This window comes from Bemisia tabaci, chromosome 10, assembly GCF_918797505.1.
Source record: "Bemisia tabaci chromosome 10, PGI_BMITA_v3".
NCBI lineage: Eukaryota > Metazoa > Arthropoda > Insecta > Hemiptera > Aleyrodidae > Bemisia > Bemisia tabaci.
Genome location: NC_092802.1, coordinates 21,233,911 through 21,251,391, shown reverse-complemented (window position 1 = coordinate 21,251,391; position 17,481 = coordinate 21,233,911). Strand labels below are relative to the sequence as shown.

Genomic DNA, 17,481 nt, shown 5'->3' with positions numbered 1-17,481 from the left:
CACTCACAACTTTATAAACGCATTTTTGTATTTTTGCCTTTTTTAATTATTTAAGAAATTTACGAGAAAATTATTAACTGATTCGAGGTTTTTCGATCAGAAAACTTCATAACAACCGGCGAGAATGATGACTCTGTGGCCATGAAAAAACCATGTGTTTCAGTGATGTAATGTTTTAATTAATCGAGGAGAGATGTTATCATCATTCATCGATGAGCTGTTTGAAGCATGCTTGCCTAATTGGCAAATATGTGCCGTATTATTTTGGTTCAAATTTATGTATAAATTCCATTTTTTTTTCACTTTTTGGAAGAAATCCTCTGTTTTCTCTCTCGATGTGGGTCTAGTTTTTTGATTTTGAATACTTTTCCGAGACTTCATCCAAAAAGTGAGCCAAAACATTTACAATTTTAAATCCATGTAACACACTCATGTTTTCAATAAAGAATGAAAAATAATAAATTTTCGATAAAGTTTTATTCCCTATAAATTAACGTTTCAACAATTAATTACTATCATCATAAAAAAATAACGAATACATCGGATTGTACTCGTGCCTACAACGGACATAAATTTTCTATAATAATTACTTTGTGTCTTTTTACCAATTCGCTGTAAATCTTCCGTAGAATTCTCAATAGAATGTCAGCCCTCGCTCAATCTTATTTTGCGTTTAGTTATTTCAAATGTAACGCCAACCCTGTTTTTCTTCTTTTTTTTCTTTTAAATATTCAATTCCACTAGCGTCTGTTTTTAAAATTCAGGTTAATCATGAAAAGTCTACAGCACTACTTCTAATAAATCAAAGACATTCCTAAAAAAGGCAGCCTAATTCACATTTTCAATACATGAGCCAAGGGTCATCATCAAGGGATAGCCTATACTCAGATTGCATCGGTCTTAAAACAACGTCAACAAAAGACTTTCCATACTGGATGAAAATCTCTGCCCTTCTTTTCGGCACCGTCCTTACCATAGTGTACACCTTATTCCGTACCCTTATCCACGCGGCCTTTACCATATTAGTCTTCTCCATTCTAACCCTAATTCTATACGTGTAGCCTTTGCTGGGCTCCAGTTCAATATAGTCAAACCCAGGCAAATGGAGAGTCATAATATCAGTATTATACTTGATCAAAACCCCTTGTAGTAAATCACGCACATAATCACAAAGTACTGGCTTTCTTACACGCGCTTTTTTATTACTTTCTTTATCCCCTATTATAACGAACGAACTAGCGTTTTTTATGAAGGTTTGGAACATAGTCAGTGCTCTTTCAAAATCTCCATCGATCAAACTCTTCGTCAAACTAGTGTAGTTGAGGGCCTCTGGAACTTCCATCAGTATGGGCGCCAGTATTTTCCGGACGGTTAAGTTGGGAATTTTAAGCTGGACCTTGTTCGGATCTCGAGGCTTGGGGCAAATTTCGCTGATGTCAGGTGCCGGGTCCACTTCCTTGGTGGCGAGTCCAAAGCTCATCAGGAAGTTCGTGAAGTGAGGTGAGCTTTCGCATAGGCTGGAGTAGTCCAGTCGTTCGATGACACGTCTTGAGAATGATTCGTTCGCGAGGAGTTTTTGAAGGGACAGCATTGGGTATACGAGAAATCCGTCTTTCCTGATTTTAAGTAAGTCTTTCAAGATTGTTGTTGATGCAGGGTTTATGCTAACTCCTGGAGTGCATGCGGACTTGTCGAAGAACCTGAAATTATAACATGAGATCAGTGACCTGGGGGAGGAAAGGGATTCTCTTCATGATAATTTTGCCCTTCAAAGCAGTTTGACATTGGTTTGATAACCGTTGAGTATTTTCACCTTATTACTATCGTCACGTGCTGCCTTGCAAAGTAAAAATGCCGCGCCATTGGGCCATTGCCCGCTGATGTTTTGGATTCGAGAGGCTCTCTGATCCTTTTTTACCTCGATCAATCTGGAAAATATACTGCAACATCGTCAAAAATATTTTGCATCGCAAAAAATGAGGAATGTGAATGGGCCAGGAAAAAAGTTCACCTCCTTGTGCCGGAGTATTTGGCATTCCTATCGGACGAAATCGGTCAGTTTTAGTAAATTTTTCAAAAAAAAAGGTTAGCGCTGGGACATTTTTCTGATTTCAAACTTTAGTCTTACTGCAGCCTTACGTGTCGTACCAAATTAAAACTGAAATGATTCATTACCTAATGACGCCACTAGGATTGATCATTGTCCCATTGAAATCGCGAAAACCATAGCCACCGAAATTCTCCACCAGGGTGCGTTGGTTGTCTTTACTCTTCCCGTTTCGCGCCAACAGCGCAACCACTTCCTCCTCCGTGAACCCAAAGAACCGAGCGAGCGGATTGTAGTGGTGGGGTTTGGCTTCCGTGCCCTCCTTGCGCAGGTGGACAAACTCGAACTCCACCGTCGATACGCCCGTGATGAGCATCTTGCTGAACCGATAGTAGCCGTCGTTGAAGATTTCCTCGAAGAACTTGGCTATGAATTCGGTCATTTTGGAGTAGTAGGCGGCGGCGTAGGCGGAGGCGAGGGGGGTGTCGTAGGCGTCGATGATTAGGATAGGGTCAGTGTCGTTGGCGACGCAACCGCAAAGGAGAGGAACGAATTCCAAGAGGGTTTTCTTGTCAGCGTTTCCGTTGGTGATCCGGGTGAAGATCGGGTCATCGAAGTTGGTCGTGATTGTGATGTGGTCTTCGATGACCTGAAATCAAATTTTGAATTTTTTCATCTGGAAGAGAATTTCGAAGTAAATGTTGATCATGAATATTTTGGTATCGGTCATTTGGACCGAGTTCATCAGAAAGGAGCCAACCCACATTTTCGAAAAAATTGAGTTAAAATGTTTTTGAGTTCCTCTAGTTTTACAATTTCTTCTGCCAAAAATTCAAAGTCCCCCCCCCCCAAAGAAAAAAAAAAAAAAAAAAAATTAGTATGTGAAAAGAGCGGTTTGAGTTTACTTCCTACGTTGAGCTTCATGGAGGAATAAAACTTCAAACCTTTTGTTTTCAGTTTCAACTTGATGTGGATTGGTTTCTTCTTGATAAACTCGGTCAATTGCTCTTAAAATAAATGGATGTAGTGACTACGTCATTTGATATAATGTCGAACTTAGTGGTTCAACCATAGACAAAAGGCCTCTTTACCTGTATGTCCTCTTGGCGATAGGCGGAAACTTTTACTATCGGGGACTCAACACCACTTTATGGACATTAGATCACATTTTGCAACAAGGAACCACTAATTTTGGCTCATTTTAGAAACAGCATATATGCTATTAGTTTCCCTATGCAGAACGGTGTTTTTATAGAAGAGCCTGAGGCAGTGGTTCCTTATTGCAAAATGTAATCGAATTGTAAGGGAGCTGGACGCCGACGTCCGGTTGTGAAATTGCAGTTTTTAGATGTGATGTGCGTTGTTTGGCAAACTAAATAACGCTCGTCAAACAACCTGAGAATCAAGCATTAGCATCTGAAAATATACCACTATTTTAACCTTTAGAAGGCCCGTGTCGCATACCTCTTAAAATGAAGGCGCTTATAGGCGTCAGTGAGATGAAACGTATATCAAACTATTACACGAAATAAACATGCCACATCTGTTTGTAGCTCTAATGAAAAATCTTTTGCCTTGTGTCAAAAGATTTCAAGAAATAAATCATTGGTTTTTGTTATTTAAAAAAAAACACGTAAGAGCCGGAACATACACACCAAGCTTTTCCTTTGTAATTTATGAAGTGTGGATTTAATCTGGGTTTACTATCCTCACAGAAGCGTAACACAAGGTGTATCAAGACATCTCCTGAAAGTTTCCCCAAAAGCTCTATGTAAGCAAATTTCTGCCCACTACGATTAATGCTATAATGGATTATAAATAAAACCACTATTTTTGGCCAATTTCAGAAACAACAAATATGTCATTTGTTTCCCTATGTAGATATGCGCTTTTATGGAAGAGTGAGAGGTAGTGGTTCCTTATTGCAAAATGTAATCCAAATATTACACGGCGAAGAATAATATTAAAATGCTCCAGCGGTTAATATGGACCACATTCAGTACTGGTTCAATGTATCGATTGGTTCAAAACAATAGAACATAACCTCAAAGCAAAATTTTAGAACTCATGTTAAAAAACCTGGAAAAGAGGAAATTTCCAACAAATTCTTATTCCATTGCCATCTAGTACTCATCAAGAATCCAAAATGATTAGAAAAATCAGTCACCACAAATCCCTTGGTGGACTTTTGAGGCTATGTTTACATAATGAACCAATCGATATCGATACAATTGCAGCGATGGAATGCCTGTTTGATGTATCAAATACGATTTATTACCTAGTAGTTTTTAAGGAAGAATACCTGCTTAAATATTCGTCCAATTTCTTTGAGCGCGTTTTGATAATTGGTTGCCTCAAATGATCCGAAGCTGATTTTAATCACGGGATACCGATTCATGTGTTTCTCCCTGAATTCATTCATAGTAGAGGTGTCAGCCATGACATTAAGCCCCGAAAAGAGACGTTTCGACTGGCTAAGGTCATACTTGGAGTTGAAAAAGTAATCCACGGTTGATGCCATGAGTGATTTTCCAAATCCAGGCGGTTTTGTCACCAGTACGATTGGACCCTTATGCTTCTCCTCGCGGGATATGAAGTCGGGGAGGAATAGGGTCTTGTCTACGTACAGCTTTTGGTGATTCTCCATGAATTCTTGGAAGTCGGTGATTTGTTGTTGGTTAGAGGTCGTAAACATTTTCTGGTTTGAAGTTGATCTCGTCTTCGGTGAAAAGTCGGTCTTTGCAGCATTGGTGATTTTTGTCCGGTTTCTAGTCACAACAAATTCGCCTGACCCTCTAGTGAACAGGACGTACAAAATTAACAATAAGGTTGCATAAATAGTTCTTTCCATTTTCCAAATATTGAGCTACGACTCTAAGGCTCCTTCATAACCTGAAAACTTTAAAACAACACCAGAAGGGCTCTAAGTGAACGCCATGACTAGTTGTGCGTTCAACGCAATAGAAAAGGGTTTTTTTAGCTGCCTCCTCAAGGGTCCCTATGATAAGAATCGTTCTAGAAGGGCTCTAAGTGAACGTCATGACTAGTCGTGCGTCAACGCAAAAGAAAAGGGGTTTAATTCGTTGAATTAATTTATCTAACTTCAAAGATTATTGTTTAAAACTCAAGTTAATAATTTATATCTAATATCACTTTCCAGTGATCTTACTTTGTTACGACTTGTCTTAATTTATATAAGAATGACGGGCGATTTGTACATAGCTTATATCAAATTTAGTTAAATAACTTGATTTTAACTTACTTCGTTAGATAATTTATTCATGAATAAAAAAAGACTTTTTCAAATGGAGCACTGCCGTGTAAAGTTTTTTTATACACACAATTAACACACTCAAGTTAAATGGCATGAGTGCGCCGATGCAAAAAGTTCGAATCTATTCTACATAAATGAAGTGTGTTGTGACAGCTACCGCGGGTCGGTTTCCTCATTCTGTCAATCTACTGTGCAGCACTGAATCTGTATACAGTTGCATAAGCAATCGATGTACACAATTTATTATTAACGTCTTTAATCTTAATCTTCCGCAAAAACAGAACTATCTGCACTCAAAGAAATTTAGCGAATTTTGCAGGTGAAAATTTTGGACTTTTCCGGATTTCATAACTCCAAAACACACAGATAGCACTGCTATATTGAACTCTGTAATTTCTATGAGCACAATTTCTATCGAATTAAAGAAAAGTTTTAGTCCAGTAAAATGGGAATTTGGAACTTTCATAACTTTGAGAATTAAGTGACTGCAAAAATAGCTCCGTTTGTACTTATAAGAAATGAGTAAATTTTATAGGAGAAAATGGTAGAGTTTCACGGATTTTATAACCTCAGAAACACGCAACGTATTACCTATCAGCCAAATGGACTTATTTTGTCAAAAATAAGTTGATACACGTATATAACCAAACATATCATTTTGCATTGCATTAATTTAATGATCAAAGAAGTTTACGATTAATTTGAGATTTTCATGTTATAAAACTTTCATCTTAACGTAAGAAAACAATGACTCTGCAGTGTACTACCACGACAATACCAGATGTAATATAGAAGTATTGTCGTAATCAATCGAAAAAGATTTTATCATCACTCATCGATGAGCTGTTTGAGCAAGCTTGCCGAGCTGCAGTTTTATTTTTCAATATTTCTCGTTCCTTTAACTTCGATTGTTCACTATTTATAAAAAAACGTTTGTTTTTCTACTTAATCCTAATCTAGTTTTTTAATATTGGATCCTATCCCGAAATTTCATACCAAAAATAAGCAACGCTACTTTCACTCTCTCAACGGTCTTTTATTTTTATGAATTGATAACACATACAGGTTTCTCATTCTCAATAAATTAATGATTCAACAATTATAATCATAAATACATATTTAAAACAAATACGTTTGATCATGCGTAGTGGTCATAAATTTTCCAGCAATTAATCTGTCTTTTTATCACCGTGCTGTAAATATGGATAGAATTCTCAATAAAACGTCAGCCTCTACCCAATCTTACTATAACCTTCGCTTCGCCGCCGCCCCAAATGTAACACTAACCATTTTCCCCCTTCTTTCATTATTTCAACTATTAAATTCTACTGACAAGCATTATTTTGAAATTTCAAGTTAGTCATGAAATGTCTACAGCACTATAATTTGAATCGAAGAACTTGCTCTAGAGAGCCGCCAAGTTTATATTTTTAGAAAAGGAATGTGACTCACATTTTCAATCATCATCGAGAGATAGTCTATACTCAGATTCTGTCGGTCTCAGACAAACGTCGACGAAAAGCTTCCCATACTGAATAAAAATCTCTGCCTTTTCTTTCGGCACCGTCCTCACCGCGGAACACACCTTATTCCGCACTTTTTTCCATGCAGCCTTTAGCATATTAGTTTTTTCCATCGTAACCCTTATCCTATACCTATAGCTTTCACTGGGTTCCAATTCAATATAGTCAAATCCAGGCATATGCAGGGTCGTAATATCAGTATTATACTTCAGCAAAACACCTTGTAATAGATCACGCACATAGTCATACAGCACTGGCTTTTTCCCACCTGCTTTTCTGTTGCTTTCCTTGTCCCCTATCATAACGTACGAACCAGCGTTTTTGATGTAAGTTTGGCAGATGTTCAGTGCTCTCGCAAAATCTCCGTAGATCAAACTTCCTGTCAAACCATTGTAGTCGAGAATTGCCGGAATCTCCGCCAGAATGCGCACCAGTATTTTAGAGACAGCTGAGTTGGGGACTTTTAGCAGGACTTTGTGCGGGTCTTGGGACTTTGTACGATTTTCGGTTTGTTCGTTGTTTCCATTTCTTTAGTGGCGAGTCCAAAACTCATCAGGAAAGTTGTAAAGTGAGACGAGCTTTCGCAGAGGTTTGGGTAGTGCAGTCGTTCGATGACACGTCTTGGAAATGATTCTTTTGCAATGAGTTTTTGAACGGCTAGGATTGGGTATGCGAGTAGTCCGTGCTTTCTACTCATGAGTAAGTCTTCCAGGATTGCCATTGATGCAGCGTTTATGCTGACTTCTGGTGTGCTTGTGATCTTGCAAATGTACCTGAAATTATAGTTTTTAATCAGCGATCTAGAGGATGAGAAGAAGGTTCACTTCATACTATTATTGCTCCTCAAAGCAGTTTGATATGGGTTTGATAGTCGTTTTCCGCATTTTCACCTCTTTTTTGTCGCATTCTTGCGTAAAAATTAAAATTAATTTAAGGTAGAAGTTTGGCAAAACAGGAAACAGTTGGAAAATAAATGCATTTTTATGTTAACGCTAGTTTACGTTAGTTTGTTGACAAGACATTGATATCTTACCTTCTGATGATAAATGAAGTGAAAATATTGAACAATGGTCGTGGGTATAAGGAACTTTCCTAACTTTTCTCAGAAAAAATATTTAATCGGGAGAAACGAGGCAACGTTGGAATGCTCATACATCGTCGAAACACAACGTAGGCCTTTTAAGCTCTATTATTCGATGCCGCGATTATCCTAACGCGAGTTCGAATAATCGCGCCAAACACAGTGCGGCCAGCGTTAAACGTATATTAGCGCCTGCAAGACTTTAGGAATACTTCACGCATTACGCCAAACAGTGTGGTCGGCGTGAAGCCCATATCAGCGCCTACAAGACTGCATGAATACTTCTCGCATTGCGCCAAACGCAGTGCCGTCGGTATCAGAAAAATTCGCGCACACTGGAAAAAAAAACACATTGGATCTAGAGTCCAGACTCTTGAAAACATTGACAAGAAAAAGGACTCTTGATTCAATCAGATTTAAGCTTAAATCAAAAGGAAATCCGCTCAAATTAAGAGGCTGGGTTCTTGATTTAAGCTTAAATCTGATTGAATCAAGAGTGTTTTTTCTTGTCGATGTTTTTAAGAGTCTGGACTCTAGATCCAATGTATTTTTTTTCCAGTGCAACCCTAACAATAAGCATCTCCAAAAACATGAAAAGGGGGGCACTCGCGCAATCCTATCGTAGCTATCCTCCTGAAGAATATTAAAATGAGTGATTACCTAATGACGCCACTGGGATTGAGCATGGTCTCATTGAAATCGCGAAAACCATAGCCACCGAAATCCTCCACCAGGGTGCGGTAGTCGTCTTCACTCTTCCCGTTTCGCGCCAACAGCGCAACCGCCTCCGTTCTCGTGAACCCGAAAAATCGGGCAAGCGGGTTGTAGTGGTAAGGCTTGGCCTCCGTGCCCTCCTTCCGCAAGTGCCCCAGCTCAAATCTCACCGTCGTTACACCTGTAATGAGCATCTTTTTGAACCGAGAGTAGTCGTCCTTGAAGATTTCCTTGAAGAACTTAGCCACGAATTCGGTCATTTCGGTGTAGTAGGCGGCGGCGCAGGCGGAAGTGAGGGGGGTGTCGTAGGCGTCGATGATAAGAATAGGTTTTGTATTGTCGTGGTCTTTGGTGACGCAACCGCAAAGAAGAGGAATGAATTCCAAGAGGGTTTTCTCGTCAGCGTTTCCGTTGATGATCCGGGTGAAGATCGGGTCGTTGAAGTGGGTCGTGACAGTAGGGTGGTCTTCGATGACCTGAAATCAAATTTTGAATTTTTTTAATCGGGAATAGGCATTTAAAGTAAATGTTGAATAAAAATATTTTGGTTTCGATCATTTCTCGTGATATAGACTGATGTAGTGACTACGTCATTCGATATTATATCGAGCTCAGTGGTTCGAACCATAACGAATAACATGCCCTCATGCACTGATTTTTAACACCTTCTAGTTTCATTGCGATGTATAGTACTAATTATGTACGAAACTCCTTTACAACAAATCACTCGGCGGACTTTCAAGGTTATGTTTACAAAATGTTTACAAATGTTTGAACCAATCAATATTCGTACAATCGCAGCGATTGAACGCCTGTTTGGTGTATAAAACACGATTTATTACCTATTAATCAAATTGAAGGAAGAATACCTGTTTAAATATTCGTCCAATCTCTTTGAGCGCGTTCTGATAATTGGTTGCCTCAAATGATCCGAAACTGATTTTAATCACGGGATACCGATTCATGTGTTTTTCCCTGAATTGGTTCATAGTAGAGGTGTCAGCCATGACATTAAGCCCCGAAAAGAGACGTTTCGACTGGCTAAGGTCATACTTGGAGTTGAAAAAGTAATCCACGGTTGATGCCATGAGTGATTTTCCAAATCCAGGCGGTTTTGTCACCAGCACGATTGGACCCTTATGCTTCTCTTCGCGGGATATGAAGTCGGGGAGGAATAGGGTCTTGTCTACGTACAGCTTTTGGTGATTCTCCATGAATTCTTGGAAGTCGGTGATTTCTCGTTGGTTGGATCTCGTCTTCGATAAAAAGTCGGTTTTTTCGACATTAGTGACTTTTGTCTGGTTTTTAGTTACCACAGATTCGCCCGACCCTTCAGTAAATAGGACGTGTAAAATTGATAATATGGTTGCATAAATAGTTCTTTCCATTTTTCAAAAGTAGAGCTACGATATAAGGTTTCCTTATAACCTGAAAACTTTAAAACAACACCAGAAGAGCTCTAAGTGAACGCCATGACTAGTCGTAGCGTTTTGCGTAGTGCAGTGATTTTATCATCAATCGAGAAGAGATTTTATCGGTGTTGACAAGTCCCATGCGCTCTTGCCAAACTGCGGCATATTTATTCTTTGTCTTGAGTCATATCATTTTAATTTGGAGTACATACATTAAAATGGCGTCATGTCAATGGCCTTTTTAAGTGCCTACATCGTGTCAGCCGTAGTAAATACAAGAAAATGACCATGGATTGAATACACTCATTCTCGTTCTCTCATTCCTGACGTATTACCTCTCTATAATGCCAAAATAACGTTAGGTTGCGGCGACTGAACTTTGGTGTCTATTGAACACCACGAACTTTTTCGGTTCAGGTAACCAGTTTTTGGTCTACGAAACCGAATTTCAGTGAGCTGAACCGAAGTATAACACTTGTGTGACCGAAAACTTCAATTATACCTAAACCAAGAAGTTTGCTATTGCTATGCAATATACATGGGCTTTACTTCACCGCCTGTCTCGAGTTTCCATGAAAACATGAATTTTTCGTGCAATTTGAAGCATGCGACAACGAAAAGAAAAAATTCCTCGTAATACATTTTAATTTCTAAAATATAACGCTAAGAAGAGAGAAAGAGAGAGTCAAGGCATAGGTAACGAGGAGGAAGCAGAAATCGTAAAGAACCGAGAGTCACTTGGGAAATGCTGAGTTCTATTATACGTCACACTAAAAAATGTCCGATCAGTTGCGCTGGTCACAGGATCGTGTTTTAATGCTTGATTACAGTACAGCTAAAAATAATAAGATCTTTCCAAACAAAAACTTTCTAAGTTGAATAAATGAGATATCGCGCTTTGATAAATTCGGTTTATGACGTCATACAACGCGATAGTGACATCCTTAGTTTCTTCCACCTTGCTTTCATCCAAGTTTCACGTTGAGTAAGCAGTGCAAACGTGTGTTTCCCTGCCTGACGAAAGTAAGGTGCACCGGAAAAAAAACACTTAGGATCTAGAGTCCAGACTCTTAAAAACATCGACAAGCAAAAATACTCTTGATTCAATCAGATTTACGCTTAAATCAAGAACCAAGCCTCTTAATTTGAGCGGATTTTCTTTTGATTTAAGCTTAAATCTGATTGAATCAAGAGTCCTTTTTCTTGTCAATGTTTTCAAGAGTCTGGACTCTAGATCCAATGTGTTTTTTTTCCAGTTGTGCGGAAGAAACCAAGGGTGTCACTAAAACAAATGTTTCAAAGCGCAATATCTCGGTTAATATTGAACGTAGAGAGTTGCTGATTGGACAGATCTTATTATGTTCAGCTAATCCACAAGAATCAAGCATCAAAACACGATTCTAAGACCAGCGCAACTGACCCATTGAATCATTCTAAACCCGTGAACTGTTCACAGTACCTTATTCGTTCATCGATCCTTCGAATTCTGATTATTGCCGTCTGCGAATCCCTGAAATCGCCTAAGACAGACATCCACGAACGACTTGCCATACCGGACGAGTATCTCCGTCTCATTTTTCGGCACAGCCGACGTCATCAACTTGGCGACTTTGCCCTTCATCTTCGTCCACCCACCCTCGGGACTCGCCGTTTCAACCATGCGCACTCGGATGGGAACCCCGTAATTCCCTCCGGGTAACATCTCGATGGAGTCTAAGCCCTGTTTGTGGTGCACGAACTTGGCTGTAGTGTCGTAGCGCAGCTCGACCCCGTAGAGAATTTCCCCGATGTAGAAGGATAGGAGTGTCTTGGGTTTGTCTTCTACTGGATCGCTCCAGAAGGCTTGCTTGAAGAAATCGCCGGGGTTGTCGAGGTAGGATTTCAACGCGGGTAAAGCGCTCTCGAAGTCTCCACGAACGAGGCTGTCCGTCATGGTGAAGTAGTCTGGTATATTTCCCTCTCCATCCCCTTAAAGGGAAAAAAAATATCAAAGTAAATATTTCTCTAATTAATGGGGTTTATTGCTCTTGATACACTAGGCTAAAATGGGCGATGACTTCTCAAGGTTTTTTTGCCTATCGGTAGATTTCATCAAAACGAAAGTGGCTTCCAAGAAATATACTTTCCTCAAGATGGAATAAAGTATATTAACTCGTCCTACTGAGGAAAAGTTGATGCATTAAAACGAAAGGAATAGTCTTGTCTGCAGTTTCTCGTTGCACCTAGGAAGGCTATCAATGCATCAGGGAAACGATTTTTTTACTCCGGGTGAAAGTTTAGCCGTGACAATGAAATGCCTCTTTGTCGCAATGAAATGTTGTCAGTTGTAACGACAATTAAATTCATAGCACGGCAAGGGATTTACAGTCAGTCAGTCGTCCGAACCAGAATTTAACTTCAGCAGTTTATTCGCTTTCTCAACACAACGAGTAATACACTCAGCGCAGCAAGAAAGCTTCTAAAGAAACGGTTTTCTTTCTTGCAATGAATGCGGCAATTATTTTTCTCTATATATGCACTATTATTTTTTATTAATTTTTGGAGAAGAACGGAGCGTTTCTTCTCTCGATTCGCAAAAGTCACAAAGCACCCCACAGAACGATTAATACTTGTTATTACTGACCTTTTACCACCTCTGTCAGCAATCTTCGCACCCCTAAATTGGGAACTTTAAAATCTTGCGTGGCAAATCCGAATTTCTGTAGGTAGAGTAAGAACGGGCAAATATCCTCTTTGATTTCAGGGTGATTCAGATCATCCTCTAAATGTCCTGATGGGATCTGGCCAGCAAGAAGGTGCTGAACCAACAAAACCGGGAACAGACCGCGCTTCTTAAGAAGGTCTTTAAGAAGGTCTTTTGATGCGACGTCGGTTATCTCGTCCATAGCACCAGTTGCTAAATACGTGACCACACCGCGGGGATGAAGCATCGTTGAGTAGCTGAAAAATAAATGCTGAGTTGAATGCTGCGTATATTTCAAACGAGAGGGATATGCTCCCTGCACGGAGGAAAATTTTCTGCTTAATCAGTATTACAGGAAACTGTGTATGCATCTCGTTATATTAAAGGCGAAATCATTCTTTCGTGGATATTGCATGCAGCCAAGTTTAAAAGCAACAAAATAAATACAGAGTTTCAGAGAATGGATAAGCGTCATTAAATTTTCCATTTAAAGATCGTAATTCAAATCCTCAATCAGTTTTATGATTTCACACACGATTTTTTACCAGCGGGCTGATTATTGAAATTGATAGAAAAAGCTATAGACGAAGAATACACAGGTATGGAGCGATCCTATAGTACGAGTGGTTATTATAGACTAAGGAGTTGTCGATTGCCGTTAGTTAGTCTATTACCTACCCTTTTTGTCCATCGTAACCACGGTCGCCCCATTTCCCCGGTCTTTTAAGTCTATCGTTTTATATGATATTTTCAACAATCAGCCCGCAGATGTAAGGATCACTGGAAAAAAAAACACATTGGATCTAGAGTCCAGACTCTTGAAAACATTGACAAGAAAAAATACTCTTGATTCAATCGGATTTTTGCTTGAATCAAAACGAAATCCACTTAAATTAAGAGGCTTGGTTCTTGATGTAAGCTAGAGTACTTTTTCTTGTCGATGTTTTTAAGAGTCTGGACTCTAGATCCAATGTGTTTTTTTTTTTTTCAGTGCAGAACAAGTACCTGAGTGACCAAACCAAGCGATGTTTAAATATGTTTATAGACAAATTAATCTGTAAACACTACTAACCTATCGTTGAAAGTATAACCACCGAAGTTCTCCTCTAAAATATTGTAAGCACCAGCATCTTTCCCATTCCTATGAAGCAACGTAACAACCTCTTCTTTCGTAAAGCCGAAATCATCTCCCGTGTACCTACTCGTAAAAGGCACCTTGTACTGATAGCGTTTAGAAAAATCGACCATGGTCACCCCCGTCACTAGGGCCTTACTCATTTGCGACTCGTGCAGAGTCCCGTGCAGGAACAACCCCATGAACATGAACATCTCGCGGTAAAAATCGCTCGCGTAGTTGAAATACAGTGGCGCGTCGTAGTCATCTATCAGGATAATAGGGGCTATTTGATGGTGTCGTTGTATGTAGGAGCAGAGGAGACGGAGGGAGTAAGCGATTTCTTGCGCCGATGATTTTGTGGTGCCCGTCCCTTCTAAGAGAGGACCGAATGCGAGTCTCTGCTCCTCTCCTAGTAGGTACGCGAAGTCCTGGATGACGTCACTCATAAGATGGGAGATTTTTTGCACGGCCTCCGAGAAGTTGGAAGCGTTCACCGAGGCGAAACTGATCCTCACCACTGGGTACCTGTGTACATTTATCAAGTTTTCAAAATTTTTGCAGAAAATTCGGAGTTTTCAGAAATTTTATATCGAATTTTTAGAGTTTTTACATATTTTGTAGAAGCTGTGGAGTTTTCAGAAATATCGTAGAAATTTCAAAGTTTTTCGAAAGATTTTGTACGAGTAATTGAGGAATTTTTAAACATGTTGTAGCAAATCGAGTTAAGTATTCTGAAGAAATTGTCGAGTTTGTACACATTTTGTGGAAACGTGGAGTTTTCAGAAATTGTATGGACACTTTCGAGTTTTTACACATTTTGTGGAAACTGTGGAGTTTTCAGAAGTATCGTAGAAATTGTCAAGTTTTTAGGACAGCTGTAAAAATTCAGGAAGTTTGAAAAATTTTTGCAGACAATCGAATTAATTCTGATTGAAATTTTCGAGTTTTTAGAAATTTCTTAAAAATATTTTAGTTCCTCAAAAATTTTCGAGGAAACATAGAAGTTTCTAATCCAGTTGGGGATTCACGATTTACCTACAAAATTCTTGTGTTAAATGTGTTAACATACTTAGTTAATATATTTTATTACCTGTTCATATGGGTGCTTCTGAAAACTTCCGCTTCGATATCGGTGGACATAATATTCAACTCAGCGATCGAGCTATCTTTCGAGGCGTTATTTTTTAAATTCAAGAAATAGTCGACTGTCGACAGGAGCATGGTTTTGCCGAATCCTGGAGGCTTAATAATTACAGTGACATTATGAGCATCATCTTCGTGATCATGCTGCATGAAGTTTTTCAAAAATGAAGTTTTGTCCACGTACAACCGCTGGTTCCGCGTTAAGAATTCGTGGAAGTCCGAAATATCTCCGATACTGTTAGATCTGTTTTTTGAATTCTGAGTTCGAGCCGACTCTATCAGATTTTTGGAATGTGGATACAGAAATAATAAAATGATTTGGAAAAACATCACTATCTCAGCGATTTCAAGCAAAAAACAGCAGTGAGGCTCAAAATACAGAATAGAATACTCTTCTGGCCAAATTTCGCCAAATCTCAAGGGTCTTTACTCTTTGTTATAAAAAATGCTGTAATTTTCATGAATACAAATTAGGCTTTTTTCTAATGGAGCACTGACTTATCATGTTTTTCACACACAACACAGGCACAAGATTAATAACATGAATTTCGGTGTACGAAGTTCGAATTAGTCACGAATAAATTTGAACATCCCAAAATCATCGGGGCAAACATCACTATCACTTTGATTCGATTCGAAAAACACGCAACAGAGAAGGTGCGTTTCAACTGCCGCTTCAAGGGTCCCTATGATAAGAATCGTTTGATATTTCATGAGTTAAAATGAGACTTTTTTTTCATACGGTAAAGTTTTTCATACACAACGAACTCAAGTTGAATGGTACGACTGCCGATGCAAAAAGTTCGAATCAATTCTAAATAAATTTTGTTGTGACAGCTACCGCGAGTCATTGTCCTCATTCCGTCAAACTGCCGTGCAGTACTGAATCTGTAAACAGTTGCACAAGCAATCGATGTATACAATTTATTATTTACGTTCGTATTTTTATCAGTCATCAGTTCCATCTCTATCAGTGCTCGTACATATAAATGATCTAAACGAGATGCATTACATCGGGTCATCGTTACGGGTTGCCAGTTGCTCTCAAAAATTATATTTTTTTCCCTCTCTTTGAAGAAAAGGTGTCTTCTGCAGCATACGACGGAAATTCTGAAATAGGAATGTATAAAAAGAATTGGTGCATCAAAATTCTTTTAATAGTTATTAAGTGAAAAATCTCGAATAAAGCAAAATTCCCGTTTTGTTCGCCGTGGATGGCAGCACTTTGCTTTCGTGCAAAGGAAGAACGCAGTATGAGTCTTCAGGCGTTGCCACATTTCCCTCTGTAAAAAACGTGTTTACTAAGAAAATTGTGAATAGTTTTCTTCAAATTTTTCAAAGGTTTTTTTTTTACAATTTTTGCTAAAATATCTAAAAATTTCAAGGGAAAGTATGCATAACTTCCCGCAAATTTAAAGGTTGTATCTGAAGAAATTTGGCAGCTCTCGAATGCTTATACGGCGTTCCTCCTTAGCACTAGAGTACCTATATAGGGAGAGTATGGACAACTCGAAATATGTAGCTCTTAGGGCCCAAAAGAGTAGGTAACCTTTGAAAACGAAAAATGTCATTGTCAATCTTTAGACTCCAATATTAAACGAAAATGGACAAGCAAATTCACAAGTAAGCATTCTTCCGCAAAAATGAGTAAGTTCATGCAAAAACCAAGTCAAATACTTGCTTTACAAACGACAGTTACCAACAATTGTTATCATAAATCACTCTGGATAATTTGAATTCATAGATTGCCTACCCTTTTGGGGTCTAAGAGGTCCATCACCTAACCTTAAAATTTTCGACATGTCCATACTCTCTCTATATAGGTACTCTACTTAGCACGGCAGTATGTGAGTCCCACTGGGCGGCAACAAAGCCTGTTGCGCACCGGAACGGAGAAAGTGACATTTTTACGCCCGGAATTATGCAACCCGCAAATCATGCGCCGCAGCGAGCATCACGAGCGGGAACGCATAAAGTGCGGTGTACGTCGTGCGAGTGGCCCATCTCCCACGTCGAAAAACCCCCTAACTCTCCCTCAAATCCGATGCAGATACGCTGTTTTCGCAACGCTCTGAACCGCGGCTGCTGGATGCGGTGCAAATGGCCGAGCGCCAAGCCCAATTAAGAGTCATAAATTAGGCCCGCGCTGTTTTTTATGACGTCTGATTCACCGGGAGCCTGTTCTGCACCTTGTTGATGCGAGCCAGACGCAAGCTCGGAATTGGATTTTTTCTTTAAATTCTCTAATTAGAATGTCCGAATCGTGTAGCTGTCGTTTTCCCGAAGCTCGGGAGAGATGTGCCAGATGAAATGTCTGTCGGGTTCGAGGATGACGCATCTTTAATTCTGAGGAATTCCTATTCAACTTCTTAATACTGTCGTGCTGAGGAAAATGGGACGTATTTCTGCCAAACGGAACTAAGTGCATCATAACGTGAGCCCTGTTGTGCATATATTTTTATGGGTCCCAGGGCTCATGTCTTAATG

General features: G+C 39.3%; 3 protein-coding genes across 4 annotated transcripts in view; 1 reads left to right on the top strand and 2 right to left on the bottom strand.

Moving 5' to 3' along the window:
• sli (slit guidance ligand) overlaps positions 1-17,481 on the top strand; it is a 505,938-nt gene that overhangs the window by 436,482 nt on the left and 51,975 nt on the right.
• Positions 459-10,159, bottom strand: LOC109037739 (uncharacterized). Of its 2 annotated transcripts, none has more exons than XM_019052547.2 (3): positions 9,509-10,159; positions 2,176-2,696; positions 459-1,700 (listed from the first exon to the last, which is right to left on the bottom strand). In XM_019052547.2, the coding sequence occupies exons 1-3, from the start codon at positions 10,025-10,027 to the stop codon at positions 842-844; spliced, it is 1,899 nt and encodes a 632-aa protein (XP_018908092.2). In that variant the 5' UTR covers positions 10,028-10,159; the 3' UTR covers positions 459-841. The 2 variants fall into 2 exon arrangements, with proteins under 2 accessions (XP_018908092.2, XP_072161517.1); XM_072305416.1 differs by lacking the exon at positions 9,509-10,159 and adding an exon at positions 4,350-4,842.
• LOC140225707 (uncharacterized) lies at positions 8,977-15,903 on the bottom strand. The gene is made up of 5 exons (XM_072305418.1): positions 14,942-15,903; positions 13,807-14,376; positions 12,675-12,991; positions 11,511-12,019; positions 8,977-9,115 (listed from the first exon to the last, which is right to left on the bottom strand). Exons 1-4 carry the CDS (start codon positions 15,322-15,324, stop codon positions 11,520-11,522), a joined length of 1,770 nt encoding a protein of 589 aa, XP_072161519.1. The 5' UTR covers positions 15,325-15,903; the 3' UTR covers positions 8,977-9,115; positions 11,511-11,519.

Coding starts and splice junctions, on each gene's coding strand:
- LOC140225707 (XM_072305418.1), bottom strand. CDS start 15,324: ATGTTTTTCCAAATCATTTTATTATTTCTGTATCCACATTCCAAAAAT. Junction 14,377..14,941: donor AGAAGCACCCATATGAACAG/GTAATAAAATAT, acceptor AAATGTACACAG/GTACCCAGTGGTGAGGATCA. Junction 12,992..13,806: donor GGTTATACTTTCAACGATAG/GTTAGTAGTGTT, acceptor TTTATTTTTCAG/CTACTCAACGATGCTTCATC.
- LOC109037739 (XM_019052547.2), bottom strand. CDS start 10,027: ATGGAAAGAACTATTTATGCAACCATATTATCAATTTTACACGTCCTA. Junction 2,697..9,508: donor TTGGACGAATATTTAAACAG/GTATTCTTCCTT, acceptor ATTTGATTTCAG/GTCATCGAAGACCACATCAC. Junction 1,701..2,175: donor AATCCTAGTGGCGTCATTAG/GTAATGAATCAT, acceptor TTATAATTTCAG/GTTCTTCGACAAGTCCGCAT.